The 24,277-nt window shown below is 38.0% G+C and overlaps 1 protein-coding gene across 1 annotated transcript in view; it reads left to right on the forward strand.

Annotated features, from left to right (window-relative positions):
- Positions 1 to 15,664: 15,664 nt before the first annotated feature.
- LOC123246043 (SLAM family member 5-like) overlaps positions 15,665 to 24,277 on the forward strand; it is an 86,464-nt gene continuing 77,851 nt past the window's right edge. Inside the window, exon 1 of the mRNA XM_044674995.1 lies at positions 15,665 to 16,023. Coding sequence (XP_044530930.1) covers positions 15,665 to 16,023 — 359 coding nt within the window. The remainder of the gene's footprint in view (positions 16,024 to 24,277) is intronic.

Raw genomic sequence — 24,277 nt, forward strand, 5'->3', positions numbered from 1 at the left:
TGCCTCAAACAAAATTTTAGCATATCAGATCCAACAAAAGGTCAAATGAGACATTCCTCCAGTATAAGACAGCCAGGTGGTGGCAACAGAAGCAACAGCTTCTGAGGCTCTCAAGCCAGAGATAGTAAGGGGACTTAGAAACTGCTCAGAAAGAGATTATAGGAGACCCTTGTTCTAGTACTAGATGCTAGACCAGACACTGTTTAGCAAATTCATTGTCTAAACCAGTGATTCCCAAAGTGGGCACTACTGCCCCCTAGTGGGTGCTGCACTGATCCAGGAGGGCGGTGATGGCCACAGGTGCATTTGGGGGCAGTGAATAACTGTAAGGGGGTGGTGATAGTATGTGACAGGGGGTGCTAAGTAATATTTTTTCTGGAAAGGGGGAAGTAGGCCAAAAAATTTTGGGAACCACTGGTCTAAACCCACTTCAAAGTCATAGCTCAAGCGGAGAGAGAAGCACTTCAGTCAAGAGGGGAGAAGGAATATCTAAGAATACCTGAGAAGCAATATCATTTTTGGTCACATAGGATTAGAGACCCTGAGGAACAGCATCATTCCCTGTCCTAAGGGAGCAAGGGCTCTAAAGAGCAATATCAATTGTGAATCCAAGAAATAAAGGTCCTTCAAGGGACCAGAATACAGATTAGAAGAGCAATCACCACACCACACCACCTTGAAAACATTGAAAACTTCCAAACCCCCAGAACTAGCTCTGAAAACAGTGTGAAAGATTCTGAAGCTTGAGACAATTTCCCATTCTTATGTAATAGGAATAGGGCCCGACTTTAACAGAAAGTTCCAAATCAGGAAATTTGGTGGCAAAATACATAAATAACAAAAAGAACTTGACCATAAAAAAGTTGCTATGGTGACAAGAAAGATCAAGACACAAACTCAGAAGACAATGCAATCAAAGTTCCTACATGCAAAGCCTCAAAGAAAAAACAATTGTGAATTGGAAACAAGCCCAACAAGAATTCATGAAGAGCTCAAAAAGGATTTAAAAATCAAATAAGAGAGGTAAAGGAAAAATCAGGGAAAGAAATGAGAATGCTGCAAGAAAATTATGAAAAGATTCAAAAGCTTGGTAAAAGAGGCACCAAAAAAATACTGAAGAAAATAGTTTCTTAAAAAACAGAATTGAACAAATGGTAAGAGTCACAAAAATCCAGTAAAGAGAATTCTTAAAAAGCTGAAGTGACGAGAACAGAACATATATACAACAAAAAGCAGTAAAAGATTATAGTAACTGCATTTGACAAAAGCATAAATCCAAGTTTTATGGATAAGAAATCACTATTTGGTAAAAAATTATCAGGAAAACTAGAAAGTAGTTTGGAAGAAATTACGTGTAGACCGATATCTTTCACCATTCGCCAAAATAAGATCAAAATGAGTACATGAGCTAGACATAAAAGGAGATAAAAGTAAATTAGAAAAGCAGGGAACAAACTACCTGTTATATTTGTGGATAGGAAAGGAATTTATGAGTCAAGAAGAAATGAAGAACATTGTGAAACATATAATGGACAACTTTGAGTAAATTAAATTGAAAAGGTTTTGAACAAATAAAATAAATGTTGCTAAGATTAGAAGGAAAGCAGGAAATTGGGGAAGAAATTTTATAGACAGCACCTCGGATAGAGGCCTCATATCTAAAATATAAAGAAAATGTGGTCAAATTTAAAAGTATGAGAGCCATCCCCCAATTGATAAATGGGCAAAAAATATGAACAGATAATTTTTGGATGAAGTAATCAAAACCAGGTGTAGATATATATTTTTAAATGCTCTAAATCACTACTGATGAGAGAAATGCAATCCAAAAAAAAAAATTCTGAGATATCATCTCAACCCATCACACTGTTTAAAAAGACAAAAGGGAAAAATGACAAATGTTGGAAGGAAACTTGGAAAGAACTACATAAAGGACAATGAACAATGAAATTAATAGAAACAAGACAACATTACCCATACCTTTAGAATTAATATTGGAAAAGTTCTGAATGTTAACTCCTGAGAGTGAACTAAAAGTTGAAAACATAAAAAACTTAATTTGTGTGAACATGTCAGTCTCCCAGACAATATCTTATGTGATACAGAGAGGGTGGAGAGGGACTGGGACACTTGTGGATGGGATTTATTATGTAGATATGAAGAAAAGTAAGTTACAATCTTCTTTTTCTTTGTATATGGATATGCTTGTTTTATTTGGTTTTATATAATTTGGAATAAAAATTTTAAGATGAACTGGCCAAATGGAAAGAGGTAAAAAGCTCACTGAAGAAAATAATTTCTTACAAAATAGAATTGGACAGGTGGAAGCTAATGACTCCATTGGAAATAAAGAAGTCAAAAGAATGAAAAATTAGAAAACTATCTGAAAGTCACAAGCAAATAAAAAGGCTAGAAATCTTATTTCAAAAAATTATCCAGAAAAACTGCTCCAATACCCTAGGACCATATAACTGAAAGAATCTACCTATTATAACCTGAAGGAGATAGCAAAATAAAAACTCTGAGGAATATTATAACCAAATTCAAGAGTTCCTAGGTGAAGAGAAAATACTTCAAGCAGCCAGGGTCCTTTATGCCATTCTCAGAATCAAGTTTAGTAACTCATCAATGCATGTAAAAATACTCTAAATACCTCATAAAAGAAAAAGAAAATTTTCAGATTTCTTTTCTGGAATGAATGCAGGGCCAAAAATTTTATGTGTATTTTCCAGATTGTTGGGGTATGCTGTAACCCCTGTGATGTGGAAGGATATTTATATATGTATGTATGTGTATACACTTAAGTACGTGTATATATGAGGTGTAAACATATACATACATACCCTCCATTCATTCCAGAAAAGAAATCTGAAAATTTTCTTTTTCCTACTTCCCTGTTAGGTAAGATAGATTTTTATACTGTATTTATGTAATATTTATTATGTATATCTTACCTAACAGGAAAGTAGGAATAAGGGAAGGAAGGAGTCATAAAAGGGAGGGCAGAGTTTTTAAAAAGGCAGTGGTCAGAAGCAAAATAGACTTTAGAGGAGGGACAGGATAAAAAAGAGAGAGAGAGAAGGATAAACTAAAGAAAATAAGATGGATTCAAGTGCATAGTTAGTATATATGTATATGTATGTTATATAGTATATTATGTTATGTTATGTTATATAGTATATTATATTATGTAATATATTATGTTATATAGTATATTATGTTAGGTAGTATATTATATTATGTTACATAGTATATATGTATTCATATCATAGTTATGTATATGAATATGATATTTCCATAAAATTGAAGCAGATAGATTATATTTAAAAACATAATTCTACAATATGTTGTTTATAAGAAACACTTTTTAAGCAGGGAGACATAAATACAGTAAAGGTAAGGGACTGGTGTAGAATCTGTTATGCTTGAGCTAAAGTTAAAAAAAAGCAAGGGTAGAAACCATGATCTCAGACAAAGCAAAAGGGAAAGTAGATCTGGTTTGAGAGTTAAGGAAGAAAACTACATCCTGAGAAAAGGTACCATAGACAATGAAGTGAATTAGAAACCAGACTCCAACCATATTTCTGATCCAAACCATAACTCTACAATATGTTGTTTATAATAAAGAGTCATGTAGCCCCTGCCTGGATATTGAATCCTGCTTCTTTAATGCCCTAGACTAGTGATGGTAAACCTTTTACAGATGGAGTGCAGGGCCTGCTCCCACTTTACCCCCCTGTAATGGGGAATATAAACCCTTAGTGATTTGTTTTGACATCACTAGTTATTTATAGGCATTGGTAGGCTATTAGGTTAAAGGAATTCAGTTGTCAGTTGGAAGAAAAATGACTGCTCTTAGCTGTTGAAGGAAATCTGCTGGATTTACAAAAAACCTATTTATTGTAACTATAGAGATTAAGGGAAAGGAAAAAGAAATAAACAGGTAGAAATAATATTGCTTATTGATATATGTACCCTAAGTCTAATATCTCTATCTATAATCCTAATCCTAAATTTGACTTGCAAGAGACGTTTTCTTCCTTAACCAAATTCAAGGCTAACTTAACTTTCTAGCTGTCTATAACCCTAATTCTATCTTACTAAACTAATTTAATTAAATTTTATAAGTATTTCCTTTGTTGTATATTTCTTCAAAGTATTATTGAAATTCCTTCAAATTCTCCAGCCACAGAAAATTTACTATGAGTACGTTCAAGGATATTGCTCTCTTCTGCCCTGCTGTTCCCTTGCAAAATGTCACAGGGAAGAGCTAAGACATTCCCTTCAACCAATGATCTGTTCACCAACTCTCCTCCGAATATCACAGTGTTTTCCCAAATCAATCTCCACCAAATTCTTCAAGGATGATCTGAGGAAAATCAAAACCTACCAACCTGAGTCTCTGACTCACAAGTGTCGTTATTTCCAACTGCCATCCCCAAGGCACTCTGGAAAATTCTCTTCCTCTGACCTACTCAGAATTCCACGACAATCTTAAAGTAACCTTTAGAAAATCTCACATTCACTTCATAAACCTTACATCTGGCTACAATATATTCTTAATTTGGCTAATTAACAAGTAATTCATTACACCCCAGACTGAGTGCCAAGCCCATCCCCCAAGACATGCCGTGCTCTGCTCCCCCCACCCACATGCTGGGTGTACCCTACCTTTACCTCTTACCCCTTACCCAACACAGGGGAGGGAGGAAGTTCTCCCATTTGGATGCTGGGCAGAGGGGTGGGTGAAGTGAGGAATGTCCTCAGCACAGATGAAGAGGGGGAGGGGAGTGGTCCAAGAGTTCTACTCCCCTCTAGCTCTGCCCCCTGTGAGCCACCCACCTTACCCCCTGTGCATTCCTATTGGGCTACTGGGCAGAGAGGCAGGGGATGTGAAAAAATGTCATCAGGTGCAGTGTAGAAGGGAGAGGAGCAGCTCTGCCCGAATCCCTCTGCCTTTCTAGCAGCAAACTTGGGAGTGGGGGGGATAGGTGGCCAAATGCCCACAGAGAGCACTCCGTGTGCCATTTTTGCCATAGATTCACTATCACTGCCCTAGACACTACTATTACCAGAACAAATGACAAGAAGGGATTTCATGCCAGCGATATAATAGGGATGTAAGACTAAAAAATCATACACCAAATGACACAGCAAATATAGTGACTTTCATTTTCATCTTTGTAGCTCTAATAACAGACATATAGTAGGCATTTAATAAAATGCTTGTTAAGATATTTGAAGGAAGCAGTGGGATGTAGGAAGCAAGGAGTTAAGAAGTTTGACAGATGAAGTATTGAGGGAGGAGACAGACTTCTGAATAGAATCCCCAAAATCTAGCTCTCAGAAGTCAGAAAGTTTAATACCTCTATATCACTCATCATAGCATGTGAAAGAGAAGTATTAAAAGATCAGAACTGTCAAAAAATAGAATGAAAAGAATAAAGGAGACACTTGGGGCTCCATAAAGTTTTATCATAATGTAAGACTTCAGGATATTTCTCAACAAGCTGAGGGGAAGTGACTGGTCAGAAAATCTGAGTAAGATAGTGGTTTAATGTTTACTCTTAGAATTCATTTCCAGGTCCTGCCATATTTAGAGTCAAAGAACCTTGGTTGGAGTCCCAGCTCTGTTATTTACTTGCCTGTGTGATCTTGAGCAAGTCATTTTTCTCTATGGGCCACTATTTTCCCACCTATAAAATGAGAGAGTAGTTCTAGATGATTTCTCACTTTCCTTCCAGCTCTAAACCTAATGCAGAATCATAGAATTCTAAATTTAGAGCCAGAAGGAATTTCAAAGGCCTCAGGAGCCAATATCTTCATTTTTCAGATAGGGGAACTAAGGTCCACAGAAATGAAGAGTTTTGCTCAAGATTGTTCATGTGTTAAGAGGCAGAGCTAGGGTTTGACCTGAAGAAGGGTTAATAAGTAGGGAAATGGATAAGAAGAGGCTGCCAGAATGAGGGCTAGAATATACAGATAATGTCATCAAACCCTGGCCTATAGGCATGATCTTAGAGGTACATCCTAAAGTCTAATCTGAGGTCCTCTCAGACCCTAAAGTGTGGTGAGCCTTAAATTTTTAGGGGAAAATTTTTTAAATTTAATTAGCTAGTTCTCATGAACTTCTAGATTGTGCAGTAGATAGATCTCTGAGGCTGGAATCAGAAAGACCTGAATTCAAATCCAACCACAGACACTTATTTAACTGTGTTGTCCTGGGCAAGTCACTTAACCCTGTTTGCCTCCATTTCTTCATCTGAAAAATGAGCTGGAAAAGGGAATAGCAAACCACTTTTTGCCAAGAAAACCCCAAGTAGGAACACAAAGAGTCAGACATGATTGAAACAACTGAACGAACAACAGCAACTAACCCATGAACTACCAATTAGGCCCAACAGTTAGACCACTTCTACCTGTCTAAAACTGATTGTCATCAGATATTTTCTTAAGCAATCATGGCCCAATTTGTAGGATCATATAATTTAGAGCTGGGAGGGTAGAGCTCATCGAGCCCCCAAATCTCATTCTATAGATAAAGAAGATAGGAATTAGAAAGATGAAGTGATCATATCATCAGATCACAGATTTAGAGTTGGAAGAATCATTTAAGGTCATTTCATCTGAGGCGTAAATTTTACAGATGAAGAAACTAAACCCCTGAGAAGTGAAATCATCTATTCAAGATATCAAAGCTAGTGAATAGAAAAATCAAGATGCAAGTCAACCAGGACCTCTGCCTCCAAGTTCAATGCTCTTCTCATTATCCCAAACCAAAATCCCTACCTCCAATCAAAGCAGATTTCAAAATTATGAGTAAAAGCTCCTTGACACATCAGTAGGCTCAAGGGTGTTGACAAAGACTGGTGGACATGCATACTGCTCTGTCTGCATGTCTGCTAAGTATGGGCTTATTGGAGCTTCTCTCAGAGCTGTCTGATTTCATTGATTTGTAATGATTCAGTCACTCTTTCCAGTGAGCACAACTACTTCAAACTTATTTGCATTTAACCTAGGAAGAACTGTCCTCACCTGCCCCAATTTTTTCACATCCCTACTTCCCAGAATGACTCCCAGAATGTAGGTCATCCCACTTACACTAAGACCAAAAGAAAACTCTTTCCTGGTCCCTCTGTAATGGTTGCTGGATCAATCAGTTAACAAGTATTTATTAAGAGATTACTATGTCCTGGGCACTGTGCTACCTGCTTGGCACAAATATCAGCCCAAAGAAAGGCAGTCTCTTTCCTCAGGAAGCTTACATTTTAGTGGGGAAAAGACAACACTTAAGAGGAAGCTGAATAACAAGAAGAGGGGTTAGCAAAGAGATGGACCATGAAGACACAGAAATTCCAGGGTGGAGAGGAATGAAACCAATCTGGCCTGGGGACCCTCCTTAAATAGAGGTTCTGAGAAAAACTATCCAATCAGAGGAAGAGGCAGCAAGAGTGGACGGTACTCCTAATGTGAGAAGCAGACCAGGAATGGAGTAAGCCTAGAGTTAATCCTGAGGTCAGGTGAAGAGGGCACATTTGGGGAAGTCCAAAATGCAGCCTGAGAAAAACAAGACCAGGGTGTCTGCCAGATAACAAGGGTCATTGTGTTGGTTTGTCTTTAATTTCCCTTCTAGGTCTGGCAATGTGTTCCAGGTTCCTTCCACTTTTGACATTCTGTGTTCTATCTCCTAGTAATACTTCAAGGATTCCCAAATTTGTCAGTGTGCATTCTTCTTTCACACTTCCTTCACTTCCTTCTGTTAATGAGTCACTATGACTCTATAATTCATCACCTTGTGCTATGATGAATTAAATCTTCTCCAGTTTCTTTGGTTGGATGTGATATTTGCATCATCTGACTTCTTAATCTAGGTTAGGACCCCAACTTTACCCATATCTTCTCTACATTATTCTTATCTATAATGTCATCTGCGTAAATATCTTGATTTCCCCCAAAAGAGTACGAGTTCCATAAGGCCATGAACCATGTCTTATTGACAGCATTGACATAATTTTCTGTTCATACTGTAGCCCAGGGTCTCTAACTGAATTATTTTCTTCTGGACCAGAGAAGCTGATTCACAGAAATAGAGCCTGATAGAGCAATTTCTTTTTATTTTACATACTTATTTATCTTCTTATTGTGAATTCAACAGTCATCAGCACTCACAAAACATTTCTAGACATAAAGAACCAAGAAGACGGCCACACAAGTAACTAGAACTTCTACCACATACAGTGCTTTGGGTTTTTTTAAATCAAAAATTTGCAAAGTATGATCTGAGGATTCCTGGAGATCCCTGAGATGCTTGTAAGGAATGCATGAGGTCAAATCTTTTTTTTTTTTTAATTTTAAACCCTTAACTTCTGTGTATTGACTTATAGGTGGAAGAGTGGTAAGGGTAGGTAATGGGGGTCAAGTGACTTGCCCAGGGTCACACAGCTGGGAAGTGTCTGAGGCCAGATTTGAACCTAGGACCTCCCGTCTCTAGGCCTGGCTCTCAATCCACTGAGCTACCCAGCTGCCCCTGAAGTCAAATATTTTTTCATAATAATACTAACACATTTTCATTTTTAATATAACAAATGTTAATGGATCTAACCCATATAAATAAAATCTTTGGAATCCTCATTAACTTTTAAAAGTATAAAAGGATCCTGATATAAAAAGTTTCAGAACTACTATTTTAAATAAACATATATGTTTAACCAGGTAAGAGCAAATTGTTCTATTTTCGATTCTTCCCTTTTTAAAATTTCTGAATGTTTTTAGAATTATGATTTTATCAATATTCAAGCCTATCTTAAATATAAAAATAATGTAATACCCATGGATATTTAAAACAAAATAACCATAATAACAATAATTTAATGTATGGATTTTTTTTCAGTGTTAAGCTTCTCATTGCACTGATCACAATTCAAAAGTTTTTCAGAGTTGTTTTTCTGTATAATGTGAGCATTATATAGATTGTTAGGCTAGCTCTATTCATTTTATTCTGAATCTGAAATTGCCTCATTTATCATTTATATGACATAATAATATTCTATTACATTTATGTTTCACAATTAATTTAGCCATTAACCAAATAGGTGGGCATCCTCATTGGTTCCCCATAGTTTGGCTACATGAAAAGGTTAGTTATAAATATTTTTCTGTATTCAAATCTTTATCCTCTTATTTGATTTCTTTGGGGTATAAGCTAATTGGTGGTATGGGAGGATTAGATACTTCCTGGATAAAGTTCCAAATTGTTTTCCGAAATGGCTGGACCAATTCATAGCTCCACCAATAGTACTCTAATGTACTTGTTTTCTCACAGTTCCTCTAACACTTGTCATTTTCCTCCTTTTTTTTAAATCTTTGCCATCCTGGTAAATGGGAGGTGGAAACTCAAAGCTGTTGGAATTATTAGTTCTCTGATTACTAATTATTTTGAGCATTTTTTCATATGATAATAATTGATTCTTTCCTTTTAAAATGGATTGTGGGATCAACTAGGTGGTTGAGTGGATTGAGAACCAGGCCCAGAGGCGGGCGGTCCTGGGTTCAAATATGACCTCAGATACTTCCCAGCTGTGTGACCTTGAACAAGTCACTTAACACCCATAACCTAACCCTTACTATTCTTCTGCCTTAGAATTGCTATTGACTCTAAGATGGAAATTAAAGGAAAGAAAGAAACAAAGAGACTTGTTACATCTTCTGAAATTTTGTCCATTTAGATCAGTTCTTAATGTATCTTGAAATGAAACATTTAATCACAGCATTTTTATAAAGATTTTCCCCCAGTCTTCTATTTTCCTTCTTTTACATTAGGTTTGTGTGTGCAAAAATGTTTTCATTTTATATAATCAGAATTGTCCATTTTATCATGTGTGATCTGCTCTATCATTTATTTAATCATGTACTCATCCTTAATCCATAGATCCCATCAATTCCCCTAACCATAGATCCTCTAATATATTTGTGATGTATAGGTTGATTTGGGTCAGCCTGGGTTGTGTGAGCCTGGGGTGGGATGTTTCAGTCAGTCTCCCTGTTGTTTCTAAGCTCTCTTGAAGTCAGGAGTGAAGAGGCCCCTCCCTCCTAGTGAGAAACTGAAATCAATAGGAAGTGAACCTAGTTCACTTCCTGAGCAAGATGGATGCCTGGTCTAGCCCCTCAGGAAACTAGTGATAATTATCTTCTTCTCAGTCCCTGGCCCTAATTGGTGATATAAATGAAACACTGAAGCTCTCTGAATAAGGCCAAGGGGTTTATTAAATCCAAGGGTAAGCTGAGGGAAGAGGGTTAAGGTCTGGGAAACTGTTGCTAAGGGTGAAGGCCAGTGCTGGCAGAGGGTCTCAGAAGGTAGGGTCAGGCTGAGGGAACCAGCCCCTCAGCCAGGGATAAATTCAACTGCCCTGATGTAGGGTAGTCTAGCAGGTTAACAAATGAGGGTAATGATTTAGTTTAGAGGTGTCCTGCCTGGCTAAGTAAACTAATTTCCCACGTTCCACCTCCCTTCCCAAATTCCCTCCTCCCAGGGCCCAAGGGGGAGTTCAAGGGGATAGCTGGATGTCTAGGTCAGGTCAAGGAAATCAGCACCCACGTTTGGTACTCCAGGGATATTTATAGAGCCAGTTCCAATGGTTTTTGGCCTTGAGACCAGGGACTGGCCAGGTCAACATTATATATCCCTAACTGCCAGGATTGCTTCAGGTGATTTTGCAAATGCAAGAGATTCTTGCAGCAATCCTGCATACAATCTGCTCATTTGTCTTTTGGAAATTCACACCTTGCAACATTTCCAGGTCCCTAAATTATCAAGGAATTCTACATTTACACTAAAACTAAACTACAACTATGCTCTTATCCCTAACTAAGGATTGCAAAATAAGAAAAGGATTTCTTAGCTCCTATTTCTATTCTCTTGCTAATCTAAACTAAGCTAAGATGGGTTATGGGAAAGGTAAAGGAAAGAAATGGGGATTAAAGTTTTGCAAAAAATTCTGAACAGAAAGGAAAACAAGATCAAGCATAAACATGAACAAACAATCTTAAAGCAAACATTTGCTAAATAAAGCAAAGTAATAAATTCTAGCTATGTAATTTCCTAACTTCATGAACTAACAACAAAGTATCAACTAAAGAAAATTTTCTAGCAAGTTTCTAAAACCTTATTCAATCTTTCTGAGAGTTAGTATACATGTAAATGGAATTAGCTCACCCCCATTCACAGTTTAAACTCTAGCCACCAGAGATAATGTCAACCCACCTCCCTTAGTGGGGAGGGGAGACATGTGACAATAAGTAACAAATCAAGAACAAGGGACTGCCCTTTGGGCCATCCAAAACAGTGTTGAGGCTGTCTGTCATTTGTCCACTTGAATTAGAGGTGGATACAGGAAGTGATGAAAGATGCCGTCTCTAAAATATGCTGGTAAAATATGAAGGAGTTGGCGTTTTGAACTTGGTGTAGAAGGATCTCTGGTGAGACCTCAGGCAGCTTCCCTCTGAATTGTCATGTGGGTAAGTTAGGCTGACTTCCCTTTGCCTCTCTTGGCTTTCTAGAATATCTACCCTCAAGGAGGATTCTTTGCCTCTCTAATTGTCAAGGCCTTGCGGCTAGTAACCTTGTTTAATTTAGCTCTAAATCCTCCTCTTTTTTATGGCCCCTCTTGCCTAGCTCTTTAATCAAGTGCACGCTGTCTCTATAACAGACTTCAGCAGATGGTGACATTAGCAGGATGTTATGAACATAATGCACCATCTCGCTGTCTTGGAAAGTGATCGACTCAAGGTCTCTCTGCAAGATTTGCCTGTTTCAATTGTCTCTTAAGGTCTGCAATTATATCATCTTTATCTGAGTCTGACTGCCTGGCTGCCCTTCCTCACTTTTGTTTACAATTGTGGATATAGTAAGCATGCTGCCTCACATCTTCCAGTGGCAATGATTCCCACCGGGGACAGTTCTGCCTAAAATAGTTCTGTACTGACAGTGAAGCATCCTTTACAAACTGTCTACAGATGTGATCAGTGGTTTCTGGGGCATGCACATCCCTGAGGCCTAGGATTGTTTCAGCTACCTCAATCACCCTATCAAGGAAGCTGCTGGGATGTTCTTCTCCCTGCCTCGGTTTTTTTAATTTCTGCGATGAGTTAGGTTATTTTGCATGCAAACGCATTGCTTCAAGCAAATCTGTCCTGCATTGTACCACATATATTAGGTTTCCATGAGATGTGAAGTCTAGGTCATGATGGACCACGGGCCATGCAGTCGAATTGGGGTTCAAGCAAGTCTCAGCCAGGATTTTTTCCTTTTCTGAGGGAGACTAAAATCCCCCCAAAAGAAATTCCACATCGTCAAAATTTGGATTAAAAAGTGTAAACATCCTCTTCAATTATTTTATACTTTTGAATGGTTGGAGGAAGAACTTGGGGAAGTGTCGTCTCAACACTTCCAGATCATTTGGGGTAAAGGCCTTGTAGGTTTTGACGTGGACAACACCCTCCCCAGGTTGCAGTATGGTCCTATATATTATGAGCAATACAGTAACAGTAGTCTCAGCAGATGGTTCAGCGGGCAATGCTTTGGTGTCATTGATAGCCTGTGGTGTCTTAATCCTTGTGGTGGTCCCTAGGTATTTAGATTTTACAATCTCCAATTGGAGAATTGTATGTTTGTCTAACTCTTTCCCTTCACTAATTTGTTTTAGGACTTGGAAAAGCAGTTTCATATTTTCTGTCATTTCCGTTGAGACAGAGTCAGGTTTAGTTACTGAGGTAGAGCCAATCAGTTGCCATAGATGAATAAGCACTCTTTTTAAAACAATTAGGAATTGCCCAACCATCAAAACTAGAGCCAAAGTCATAGAGATAAAGCAAATAAATTCTGCCAATGTTATGGCACACCATTTATAGTAATTGTATATCTCAAGTAATTGATGGACAAATCTTGGTATTTTGTGGAACCAAAAATCTAAGGCTTCCTGCATCATAAACCAAATCAGGACTGAGAAACTTGATAATATAAATAGTACCCTAGTTACTCCCATTTTACTTGTTTGTGTAGGCTGCTTAACCTAACTGTGTTCACCAGATGTCATCAGAATCTCAATCTCCTCTCTTTATTCCAAGTTTAAAACCATGGGGCAGCTTGGATAAAGATCAAAGTGACAGGGATTTACAATGTATTCAGGCAGGAGTATCATTTGTAACCCAGAAGGAGTCAGATCCCAATGCCCAAACCCATTCACTTGCTTTAGACATGAAGACACAGAATGAGGTTAGAGAGCAATCCAAATGGAATGTTGGCAGAGGCTTGACTTTGCCAGAGCAGCCCACTGACTTGCTGGTTGCTGGCAGCTGCTCAGAAAATTCTAAACCTACCTTTCTCAACCCCTGAGCTGAAGAATTCAAACCAGTAGCTTGGGGAAGGGAGAGGGGACAACTGTCATCTCCAGTGGCTAGTGTGCTTAATAATAACATCAGTGAAGTCTATTCAGTGGTTGGAGACACAAATCAACTGACTTCAGCCACACAGACTGCAGGGCTAGATAGTGAACTCCAGACAGCTTCTGAGTTGGGAGTTATATCAAAAGGTGATGAAGGGAATACAAACTATCAAACATTCCCTTACACAACTGATGGGAACACTCCTGATCTGGGGTTTGGAAGTTCACAAGACAACAGAGTGGATGGTGAAACAGATCAAACCTCCATTTCTACAGTCCTTAGCCAAAGCCAACCTGAAGATTCCATGAGCTCTGCATAGCTCAGCCTAGTAACTACAGTTACACACTCTCCAGCTCTCAGTAAGACAGAGAGCCTGCTCTCTAAGCCTGCATTCTGTGCTGATTTTCCTAAACAAGACTTGCCTGATTGTGCTGCAGGAAGTCCTAATTTAGCTGATAATGACCAAGCAAGACTTGAAGAAGTGCTTGCACAAGGCCATATGCATGACTGGATTGAAACAAAGTGCACAGATAAAACTGAGGCTTCTTTATTGCCCTTAGTGCCAGTAAAGTCCAATAGCAATGGGGAACCCCTTGTTAGCTTGGAAATCAGAGGGGCATATTATGATGGCCTCCTCGACACTGGCACAACTGCCTCTGTTCTATGCGAGGTACCCGAAGGATGCCAATATCAGGGTACCTTGAGAGTGAGAGGTGCTTCTGGGATAGCTCAACAAGTCCCCAAGGTAAAAGTCAAAATGGTGTAATTGGGCCCTCTGACTCTCAACCACACCTTTTTATTAATGCCATCATGTCCTTCTAACCTCATGGGGCTGGATCTCTTGTGTAAATTCACTGCCACCATCCAATGCCAATCAGATGGGCATATCTATCTCCACCTACCTAAGAGATCTCTGAAACATCACCCCATTTTGTTTTTAGACCCATGTAATGAGGAACCAACTTACCAACAAAGTGATAACATCTACGAGGTTCCTGATTATGTATGGGCTAAAAATTCTAATGAGGTGGGCAGAATTTAAGCCAGTCAGAATAGAGGTGAAAGAAGGTTTACCACCAAGAATTCCTCAGATCAAACTAAGCAAAGAGGCGATTGAGGGAGTAAAACCCATCATAGAGATTTTATTGCAGCAGGGTATATTAAGATATGGCTTCTTTTAATCCTCTCTCTCCGTGCAGGCCTCTGCATTCCTGGGCTAGCCTCTTCCTCTCTCTATTTCCCTACCTTTTACCTTCCTAATTGTAAATAAACTATCTTAAACCCGATCCTGACTTGGGTCTATTTAATTATGGAATCAATCTGAATTATTGATTCCTGGTGGCCACACTTTAAATATATACCTATAAAATACCTAAAATCTCCCTCTTACACCCCAGGGTTTTTCAGATTCAGCCTCAGTCTTCTGCCAAGTCTTTCAGAGAGACCTTGAGTTGATCACTTTCCAAGACAGCAAGATGGTGCATTATGTTGATGACATCCTGCTAATCACCATCTGCTGAAGTCTGTTATAGAGACAGTGTGCACTTGATTAAAGAGCTAGGCAAGAAGGGCCATAAAATTTCCAAATCCAAGCTTCAATTTGTGAGATCAAAAGTGGATTATTTAGGATTCATCTTGGAAAAGGGCTCCAGAAGGATTTCCCAGAAGAGAATGCAAGACATACAGAGGTTGAGCTTGCCTAGAACTAAGAGGCAGCTCAGGGCAATCATAGGAGTAACGAGTTTCTGTAGAAACTGGATTCCAGGTTATGCTCTCATCACTAAACCTTTGGTAGAGCTAACCAGGAAGGAAGTTCCAGAACCATTAAAATTATCTAAAGACCATATTCATGCTTTAGAGAAACTCAAATCTCTAATGCTATCAGCACCTGCCCTAGGAATCCCTGACCATAATAAACCTTTCCTCCTCTATGTCCACAAGGATAAAGGGATTGCCTCTAGTGTTCTCACACAGTCATTCGGGAATACCCTTAGACCAGTTGCCTATTACAGCTCAAAGCTAGATTCAGTGATCTGTGGAATGCCAAGTTGTTTGAGAGCTATTGCTGCTGTAGCCATCATGATTAGAAAAGCATCTTCCTTGGTATTAGGGGGTGAGCTGAAAGTATTTTCCCCACACCAAGTCGAATCTACTCTAAGGAACACTACACTCCAAGCTTTCACTTCCCAAAGATTATCACAATACCAAGCAATCCTGTTGGCTAATGAAAACATCACATTTCACTGGTGCAAAAATTTTAATCCTGCAACTGACCCCAGACTTACCTCTGGAAGGAGAAAGTCTACACATCTGTGAGGATGCACTTAACATCGTGCATAAGACAAGGGAAGATTTATCCGATAGGCCCATGGAAAACCCCGAGTTGACACTGTTCACAGATAGATCATCATACCTAGTAGAAAATCAGAGATTTACCGGTGCAGCAGTAGTGAGAGCCTCTGAAATCCTTTGGTACTCGTCCTTACCATCTACTATGAATGCTCAAGGGGCAGAATTAGTCGGATTGATTCACGCTCTAAGGCTTGCCGAAAATCAGAGAGCTAACATTTACACCAATTCCCGGTATGCTTTCAGAGTGGTGCATCATTATAGGGAGCCATGCCTCTATATGATTTTTTGGGGTCCTGAGCGGCGTGGTGGCATAGGATGGTTAAGGCAGGAGAAAGAAAATGAGAACAACTAGACTAGTGGTTAGCCCATGCTGTTTCGAATTCTGCGGGCATGGAAGTTTATTATATACCTTTTTCAAGTAAAAAGAAGTCACAGTTGGTAAGGGGCAATAAATCACACATAATCCATTGAAGTCTAAAGAATACAGATGCAAAGACAAATGGTCAAATTCCAAACCCCAATTCAGGAGGGGATAATTCCAGGAAAGGAAATATCCCAGGGAGATGCTCACCAGTCAAATCCTAAAGGAGTCAGTTCTAATCTGAATATGCACTCTTATCTAATTAACATTTGTTAGGAAAGGAATCATTAACTCAGTAGATGCTGGTCTGCCACTTCAAAGCTCTCCAATAAGAATTATAAAAAAGGTGGGGATCAAAGACTGAGTCAAAAGAGGAGCCTCAGATTTTTATCTTTTAGATGGCCCATTCAGTCTGCATCCTGACATGCAGTGCAGAAAATCATACACACAGTTTTACTTGCCGATGATTTTGTAATGGGATCCAGATAAAATATCTGTTACAGACTCTGTTTCTCTAAATGACTCCTAATAGCCTTCTTGGAGGGACCAAGTTGATTTTGGATTAACCTACCTGCTGGTACCAGAGCCTTTTGGGGCTCAGGTGACCAGGACCAAACACAAAGACTGCCTCAGCCTGGATTGGTCACATAGGGAATCCAGATAACAGGCCCTAAATATGATCCTATTTCTCCAAAGGCTTTAATACATAGAACGGCTTCCCACACATCATTCTGGTGAACTCTGATAAAACAGAGGCTTCATAACATCAAATAGCAAACAGCATATGGCTCTTTAATAAATCAGTTGTTGGATGCACTCCAATTACCAGCGCCAGTGTCCGTAATTCATTGTTGAGCCCACAGGAAAATACAAGGGCCAGTGGAATCAAAATATATACATAATATCATATGTACAAAAAAATCAAGATATTGACTATGAGAATGTCTATTTCATTTTGTATCTCTGGCTTATAACCTCTCTGAAAAGTAAAAGATTTATTTTCATCTTCAATCTTTTGCAATCCTGATAAGTTATGCTTTATTCAAAAATCTTTCATTCTTAAGGAGTTTTTTTTCCTCCACATTATTATGGTCATCACATAAATTTATCTGGCATAGCAACTTCAGATGATCCTGTGCATGAGAATGAGAGGTTGATTATTCATTAAAAAATTAAGTGAACCTCTCTTTTTTGCAAAGGTAGAAGTCATTCAAGAAGATAAAGAGATGCCAAATGTCAGAAACGTCATAACTCTTTTCACTTTTTATCTTCCTCTGGTCCTCAGATTTTGATTTCTGAGAGAGAAAAGGGATTAGAGTGGCTCATGTTACCAGGAGCCACAGGAAAAGACATGGATATGGACTTAACAATAAGAAACAATTAGAATAAACTAAGGTCAAAGAGTTACCATGACCCCAACGTACCTTCAATTGCCATTAGTAGTAGCATAATGAGGGAAGCCAGAAGAGATTCTTCTGCTCCTGCAGTAGAGACAATGACTAACAGCCATGATGAGAAAAGATCATGAGATAAGAAGTCTTGAAAGTCCTGTCTCTGTGTAAAATTAGAAACTGATAAACAGGCCTTAAGATATTTTGTTTAGTAAGTAAAATGAGCTTTTTCTTTTTAATTTCCTGTTTGGATCCCATTCATAATGTCTGTTCTATCATTGCCTATGTATTGCTTGCACAGAAGTAGAAATCCCTACTTACTCGGGAGGCAGCCTAGTCTAATGAAAAGAAGATGGATTTGGAGCTCTGAGGTCCCTTCCAGCTCTTTACATAAGATTCAGAATTACTAAATCTGGCATATATAATTCATTTCATTCACTTTGTGATCTCAGAATCCTCTTATATTCATCTTTTAGTTCAAATCTGAGATGAAAAATGGAATCTTCCCCAATTTCCATCCTTAGTCCCTGGGTCTGACACAGGAAATAAATACTTCTACTGCTCATCCTTTTTCTTAAGTTTCAAGTGAAAGTAATCAAGATTCCTCTCCTCTTCATTGAAAGAGCTTGGAAGATGTCAGGAGGAGGGCCAAGAGTTGTTTCCTCATGACTATCCCTATATTGGAGTCTATTTTCTCTTTCACTTTATTCTACATGTAATATACTGTGCGATCACTGCATGCTCTTACTAAATCAATGGACATAGTGAGAAAGTAAACTGAATGAACAGAATAAACTATGGGACAAAAGTTCTGAACTAGATATAGAAATCAGATTTGTGAGTGAATAAACATTTCTTAAGCACCTACTATGTGCCAGACACTGGACTAAGCTCTGGAGATACAAAGAAAGATAAAAGACAGTCTCTGCTTTCAAGAAGGTCACTGTCTAATCTAATATTTTAATACTTTGAGCAATAATTCATTTTATCCACTGGATTAAAGTTTAGATACAGCCTTCAAGGGAAGAGTTCATCAAAGCTATTAACATTGTCATCCCTAAGTAAACATGACAAGGGAGTATAGCCTAGATGTTTGCAGGCAGAGCACCTTCTGATGGTCAACAGGAATATTCTATCCTCTTAGGAAAGGGTTGTTCTGTGCATGAGTATCAATCAAACTAATTTATAAAGCTTGGCATGATGGCTCAGTGGCTCTAGCAGAACAATATATTAACATCAATTCCTGGAAGATTTCTAAAATGGATTACTAAAGAGATGGTTGACAAACTTTTAGAAGGGGAAGTAGTGATTACCAAGAATGAGTGTGGCTTTATCAAGAACATCTATGCTAAATGAATCTCATTTCCTTTTCTGACAGTTAACAAACTGATAAATCTGGAGGCTTGTACAGATATAGTCTCTCTACATCTAGAATTTATCTACAGAGGTATTTGGTAAAGTATTTCATACATTTCATATGAAAAATATGGAGAGATGATAAAACAATTAGAAGATTAAGAAATGATTGAATAGTGAGACTATAACATGGTTAGTAAGGCTTGTCGATATCAATTTATCAATAAGTCTCCAGTGAGTTACTCCAGTGATATGATCTTGGATGCTAGACTGTTTAATTTAATTTTTATCATTAACTTGAATAAAAATATAGATTGTAATCTTATCAAATTTACAGATGGCACAAAGTTGGAAAGAAATGTTAATACATTGAATGATAGCATAAAGATCCAAAATGATCTTGACAGGTGAGATCTTTGGACTGAATCTTAGGAAAATTAATTTCAACAAGGATAAATGTAAAATCCTTGACTTGAATACAACATAAAATTTACAATTCCAAGATTGGTTAGACATGATGAAATATTTTCATATCTGAAAAAAGATCTATGGATTTTAAAGGACTACAAAATCAATATAAATTGGCAGTGTAATGTGGCAACCCAAAAAATGTTAATGCGATCATGGACTGCATCAAGAAAAGAATAGTATGCAAGTATAAGAAGGTAATAGTCCCATTGTACTGTGTTTGCAGACCTAAAAAGAATATTGCATTCTCTTCTGGGCACTATGATTTAAAAACATTGATAATTTGAGAATTTTGCAAGAAGGATAACCAAGATGGCAAAGTATCTTCAGTCCATGTCATATGAATATCAGTGGAATGAACTAGGCATGTTGACTCTGGGAAAGAGAATACTCAAGAAGGACTTGTAAATTATACTCATGTATTTGAAAAGTTGTCACATGGAGGAAATATTATACTTGTTCTGTTTGGTTACAGAGAACAGAATCAGAAGGAATGGATTGCTAGGAGGAAAATTTAGACCTAATGATAGGAAAAAATATTGACAATTAAAGCCATCCAAATGTCGATGCCTCAAGAGGTAATAATAATAATAACTAGTACTTACACAGTGCCTACTATGTTCATGGCACTATTCTAAGTGCTTTACAAATATTATCTCATACAATCATAATAACAACATTGGGTGATGGGTACTATTGGCCTGGGACATTGTACCTGTGATAAATAGATTAAATCTGCACTGTCCATCTTTGGATTTAATCACCAAAGGTGAAAACATCTCCATTTTTAGGAGGTCTATAACCAATGTGTGCTAGAGTGGGTGACAAATCAGAATCAACTGACTGCCCCCTAGGCAGTCCTAAGTGAAGCGTCTATTGTGATTGGACATGCAAATGAGGAGGAAGGCACAGGAAGTGACACATAAGTAGCCCCTTTAAAAAGAGAGAGCAAAGTGAGTCAGAGGGTCTTCTGGAGAAGACATTCTTCTGGTGAAGGAGCTTTTCTGGTTTGTGGAGGAGTGCTGGCTGGGACCCTGAGACCTTGGTAAGACCATTCTTAAATTTTCCTTTGGAATTCTACGTGGTGTGTTTAAAGACTGAATCTTTCTGAACTTCTCTTAAGGAACTTCCCTTTAATAGGGACTCTGTGACTGAAGCCTTTGTTTCATTCACCTCCAGGCCCACTGGCCCTGGCTTGGGTTAATTAAATCTAACTGGATTAACTAGGGAATCATGGCAATTTACCTACTGTGTTAGATTCTTATTTCCTTATTTCTTCTACCTCTTCTCAATTGTAAATAAATTTCCATAAAAGTCAATTTTGACTTGAGGTTATTCCTTAATTGGGGAATTTTCCCCTGGCAGCCAATCTTTAATATATTCAAACCAAAACCCCTTTTTCCCTCCTTACAACCTCCAAATTATAGAAGTATTTCAGGCCAAACTGTAAGCAGGAAAATTCCTTTGCTCCCTTGTATTCTTGTGACTATAACCCAAAACATCTGATAATTCCAATAAACCCTGAGAGGATTATCCTCCTTGGATTGTCCTTTAGATTTGAGATGAACACAGAAATACACCTTCAGGCTTTGCCTTGATATCATTGGGTTGTGTCTAAGACATCTATCTGTCCCCTAAACTATGAGGGTAACCCCCTATGTCTTCAGGCAAACCTTCCCTCCACCATGCTTCAGTGCATACCACTCAAAAGCCACATGTTAATGGTTGTAAAGAATATAAAGACCCCAGACTTGATGTCTTCTAGGAGGTAGCTTTCCATCTATGCTGTCTTCCTGGCCAGATTGAACATTACCTTCTACACTAATAAATTTCTCTTTTTATTTTTAAGCTAAGTTTTAGTCTTGCATTCTTGCAAAGGGTACTGTATAAATGGAGATTTTGAACCTTGGACTACATTCCCCATAAGTCCTTAGTATTTCCCAGAATTCCCTTTAATCTCTCCTGTACCTCCACATTTGCATGGTCATGTTATTGTTTTATAGTTGGCTGTAACTTCTCCCACTTTCTCTTTTTAGTTCCTGGGAGCAAGCTGGTTAGTACCTTTTAGTTAGTCTCTTTTGTTAGTTTATTATTAATAAAATATTTATAAATATAATATTTAGCATTTGCATATTAATTTTAATCTCCATATGTTGTGTGCAGATGCAAAGCATGGAACTCCTGCAAAGGTACAGGGATAGCCTCACCCAGAATTCCAGGGGACCCCCCTAGAGAACTTTGGGTGAGGGGCAGTTGAGAAGGGTTGGAAACAGTTAATTTGTGGGATTGGATGTGAGCAGACACTCTGCTTGATTCTCCTTGACTTGGGGTTTCTCCTGAGAAACCATTGTAGCATAAGCTAGTGATTTCTACTCATAGGGTTAGCTTATTTGTCATTACTATTCTTCATTAATATAATTATATAATTATTTAGTGATTAGAGAGTAAGATATTTATCTATTGCAAGAGAGCCAGTTTTAGTTAAATGCTTCCTCTCCTCCAGTGAGGAGGGGGAAGGGGGCATCAATTTAACAGTTCAGGGTCACCTTTCCTTTATCCTAAAACCTTCATTGATTTCTATAATTTTCCTTGTTAATTCCTAATATAACTTTTTACCTTCAAAGCTGTGCCTGATAATTATTTGGAAGATACTTACAATTCAGTCCGTATATTTAGTTTGAATCCTGTTGGCTGCCAGTTTAAGATCTCCTCTGTCCTCAACAGTTAGATAACTAGCTGTTATATCTCCTCTAACTGACCTGAGAGGAATATAATTAATGAAAAGGAACATTATTGGGGTTTCAGCCATAAGAGAAACTTACCAGAAGAATCCTATTCCTGTCTTCATTACCAACTGAAGCAGAAACAGTTAGAGGGGGAGGGGTTTGAGAGTCAGGAGTGTTTTACCCCCTCCTTTCCTCACTGTAGCCTGTCAATCTCTGGCTCTTAACTTAAAGCGCTATTTGGCCCTGAAAACATTTATCTGCTTCTCCAAACTATCTGTTATTATAATCATAACACACATTATGGCTAACCACAATGAGATAGAATTCTCAATTTTTTTAAAATTGATTTTCAGTATAGTTAGTAAGTTTGCCCAAGAGCTGGGAGCTGGGGTTTCCCTTTCTCACCCTATGCTCCTACAGTTTTTTCTTCACTGTTCACTCAGCCCCCCTGCTTTTGCCCCATCTTGGCCACTGCAGATTCTGCCTGTCAGCCCACCAGCTGACTGCTTTCCCTGCTGCTGCCTTTTCACACCCATCTGCTTGAGCCAGCATTCCGCTCCCCACCCAACCTGCAGCCTGCCAATCTGAACTGCTTTTTTCCAATGGAAGTGTGAGACTCCAATCCCTTCTCCCGCCTCACATGGGTTTTCCAGCCTATGCTACCATTTTTTAAGCCAAAGTCTTAAGCTGATCCTGGACTCCTGGCTGAAAGAGACTTGTAACTCAGGATTTTTTTCCCCACAAGAAGGGGACTTCTCTGCCTTTTCTTTTGAGGGCAGAGAGATGAAATCAATACATTTAAAGTAGAAGTTTTGGGGATTTTATCTTTTGGCTTTCTCCTGACCAAGAGAAGCCAGTTCTCTTATATGCAAATACCCTATTGTTCTCCCTCTAGAAATTTTGCTTCTTTTTGTTTACTCTATAAACAAACCCCATTCAGCCTCTTCAGGAATAATGCTATTTCAAAGCATGCTTGAAACTCTGAAACAACAGTTTGAGTTAGTAAAGTTATAAAGTGCAGTTTGGATCTGCTTAATTTTTTTCTGGGGATTTTTGTGCTGATTGAATACCTTGCAGTTAAGAGCTTCACTACTAATCTTAAGATTCAGAGGAGAAATTCATCTCCTCACATCCCTTTGGCTTTTTGGTTTACCCATACCCATTATGAGGGTCATGCACACTATGTTCAGTGGAGAATTCTCCCTCACTATGATGAAATTCAGAGCTCTGACAAATGAAATCTAAATGGATGAAAATACTGGGGGGAGGGGAAATAACATTAAAAAGGGATCTGAAAGTTTATTCCTTGCTAATTATTTTCAGCTTTTCCCCTTGAGATAGTAAACAAGCCTATTGGGATTGGTAAAAAGGATTTTTGACTACACTGTTTGTAACTGGTCATTTGCTTATATTATTGTATTTGCTGATTTCTTTAAGGTTCAAATTTTTAAGTTTATCTGTATTAATCTAATTAATATCTATTCTGTTATATGATTCTTTATCTGTATCATTTCCCTATGATTTTACTGAACAACATATCATTGTAAAAAGCCCATGAACATCTTACACAAAATTTTTTTGTTGTAAAAAACCCATAAGTCTTATGTATACTGTTGTCATCTCAACTATCAGGGTCACATGTTGTCTTAACAGTTTTTATTCTATCTTGACAATTGCATACAACATTTGAAGAATATGATGCTTTAAGAATTTAAATTGTAATTTAATGAGAGGTCTTTAAAATTGACTTTAGGATTTTATAGTACCTTCTGAATGGATGATAGGTTATATATATATAATAAAGAAAGGTAGAGAACCAAACAGAAGTTCCTACCCAAACTTTTTATATATTACATAGGAAGCCAAAAAGAGCTACTGTATGCTTGATATTTTAATTCTTTATTTTAATTTACTTTCCCACCAGAAGGATCTAAAGTTCTTGGTGATGTTTTAGACCCAAATAGATTTTCATCAGCAATTGCCAACGTTGAAAGATTTGCTATATCTGTAGAATTTGTGACAAGTTAGATTTTTTAAACATCACACAGCAAATGGCTATCTATAAACTCATGTGAATCCTACACAATAATGGGTTTGTTTGCTATTGTCAATAAGTGGGCTATTGTGAATTTTGGGAATTTGGTATTTTATTTGAATGTACATCATTTACTATATTTTTTTTT

This window comes from Gracilinanus agilis, chromosome 4, assembly GCF_016433145.1.
Source record: "Gracilinanus agilis isolate LMUSP501 chromosome 4, AgileGrace, whole genome shotgun sequence".
NCBI classification, from domain to species: domain Eukaryota; kingdom Metazoa; phylum Chordata; class Mammalia; order Didelphimorphia; family Didelphidae; genus Gracilinanus; species Gracilinanus agilis.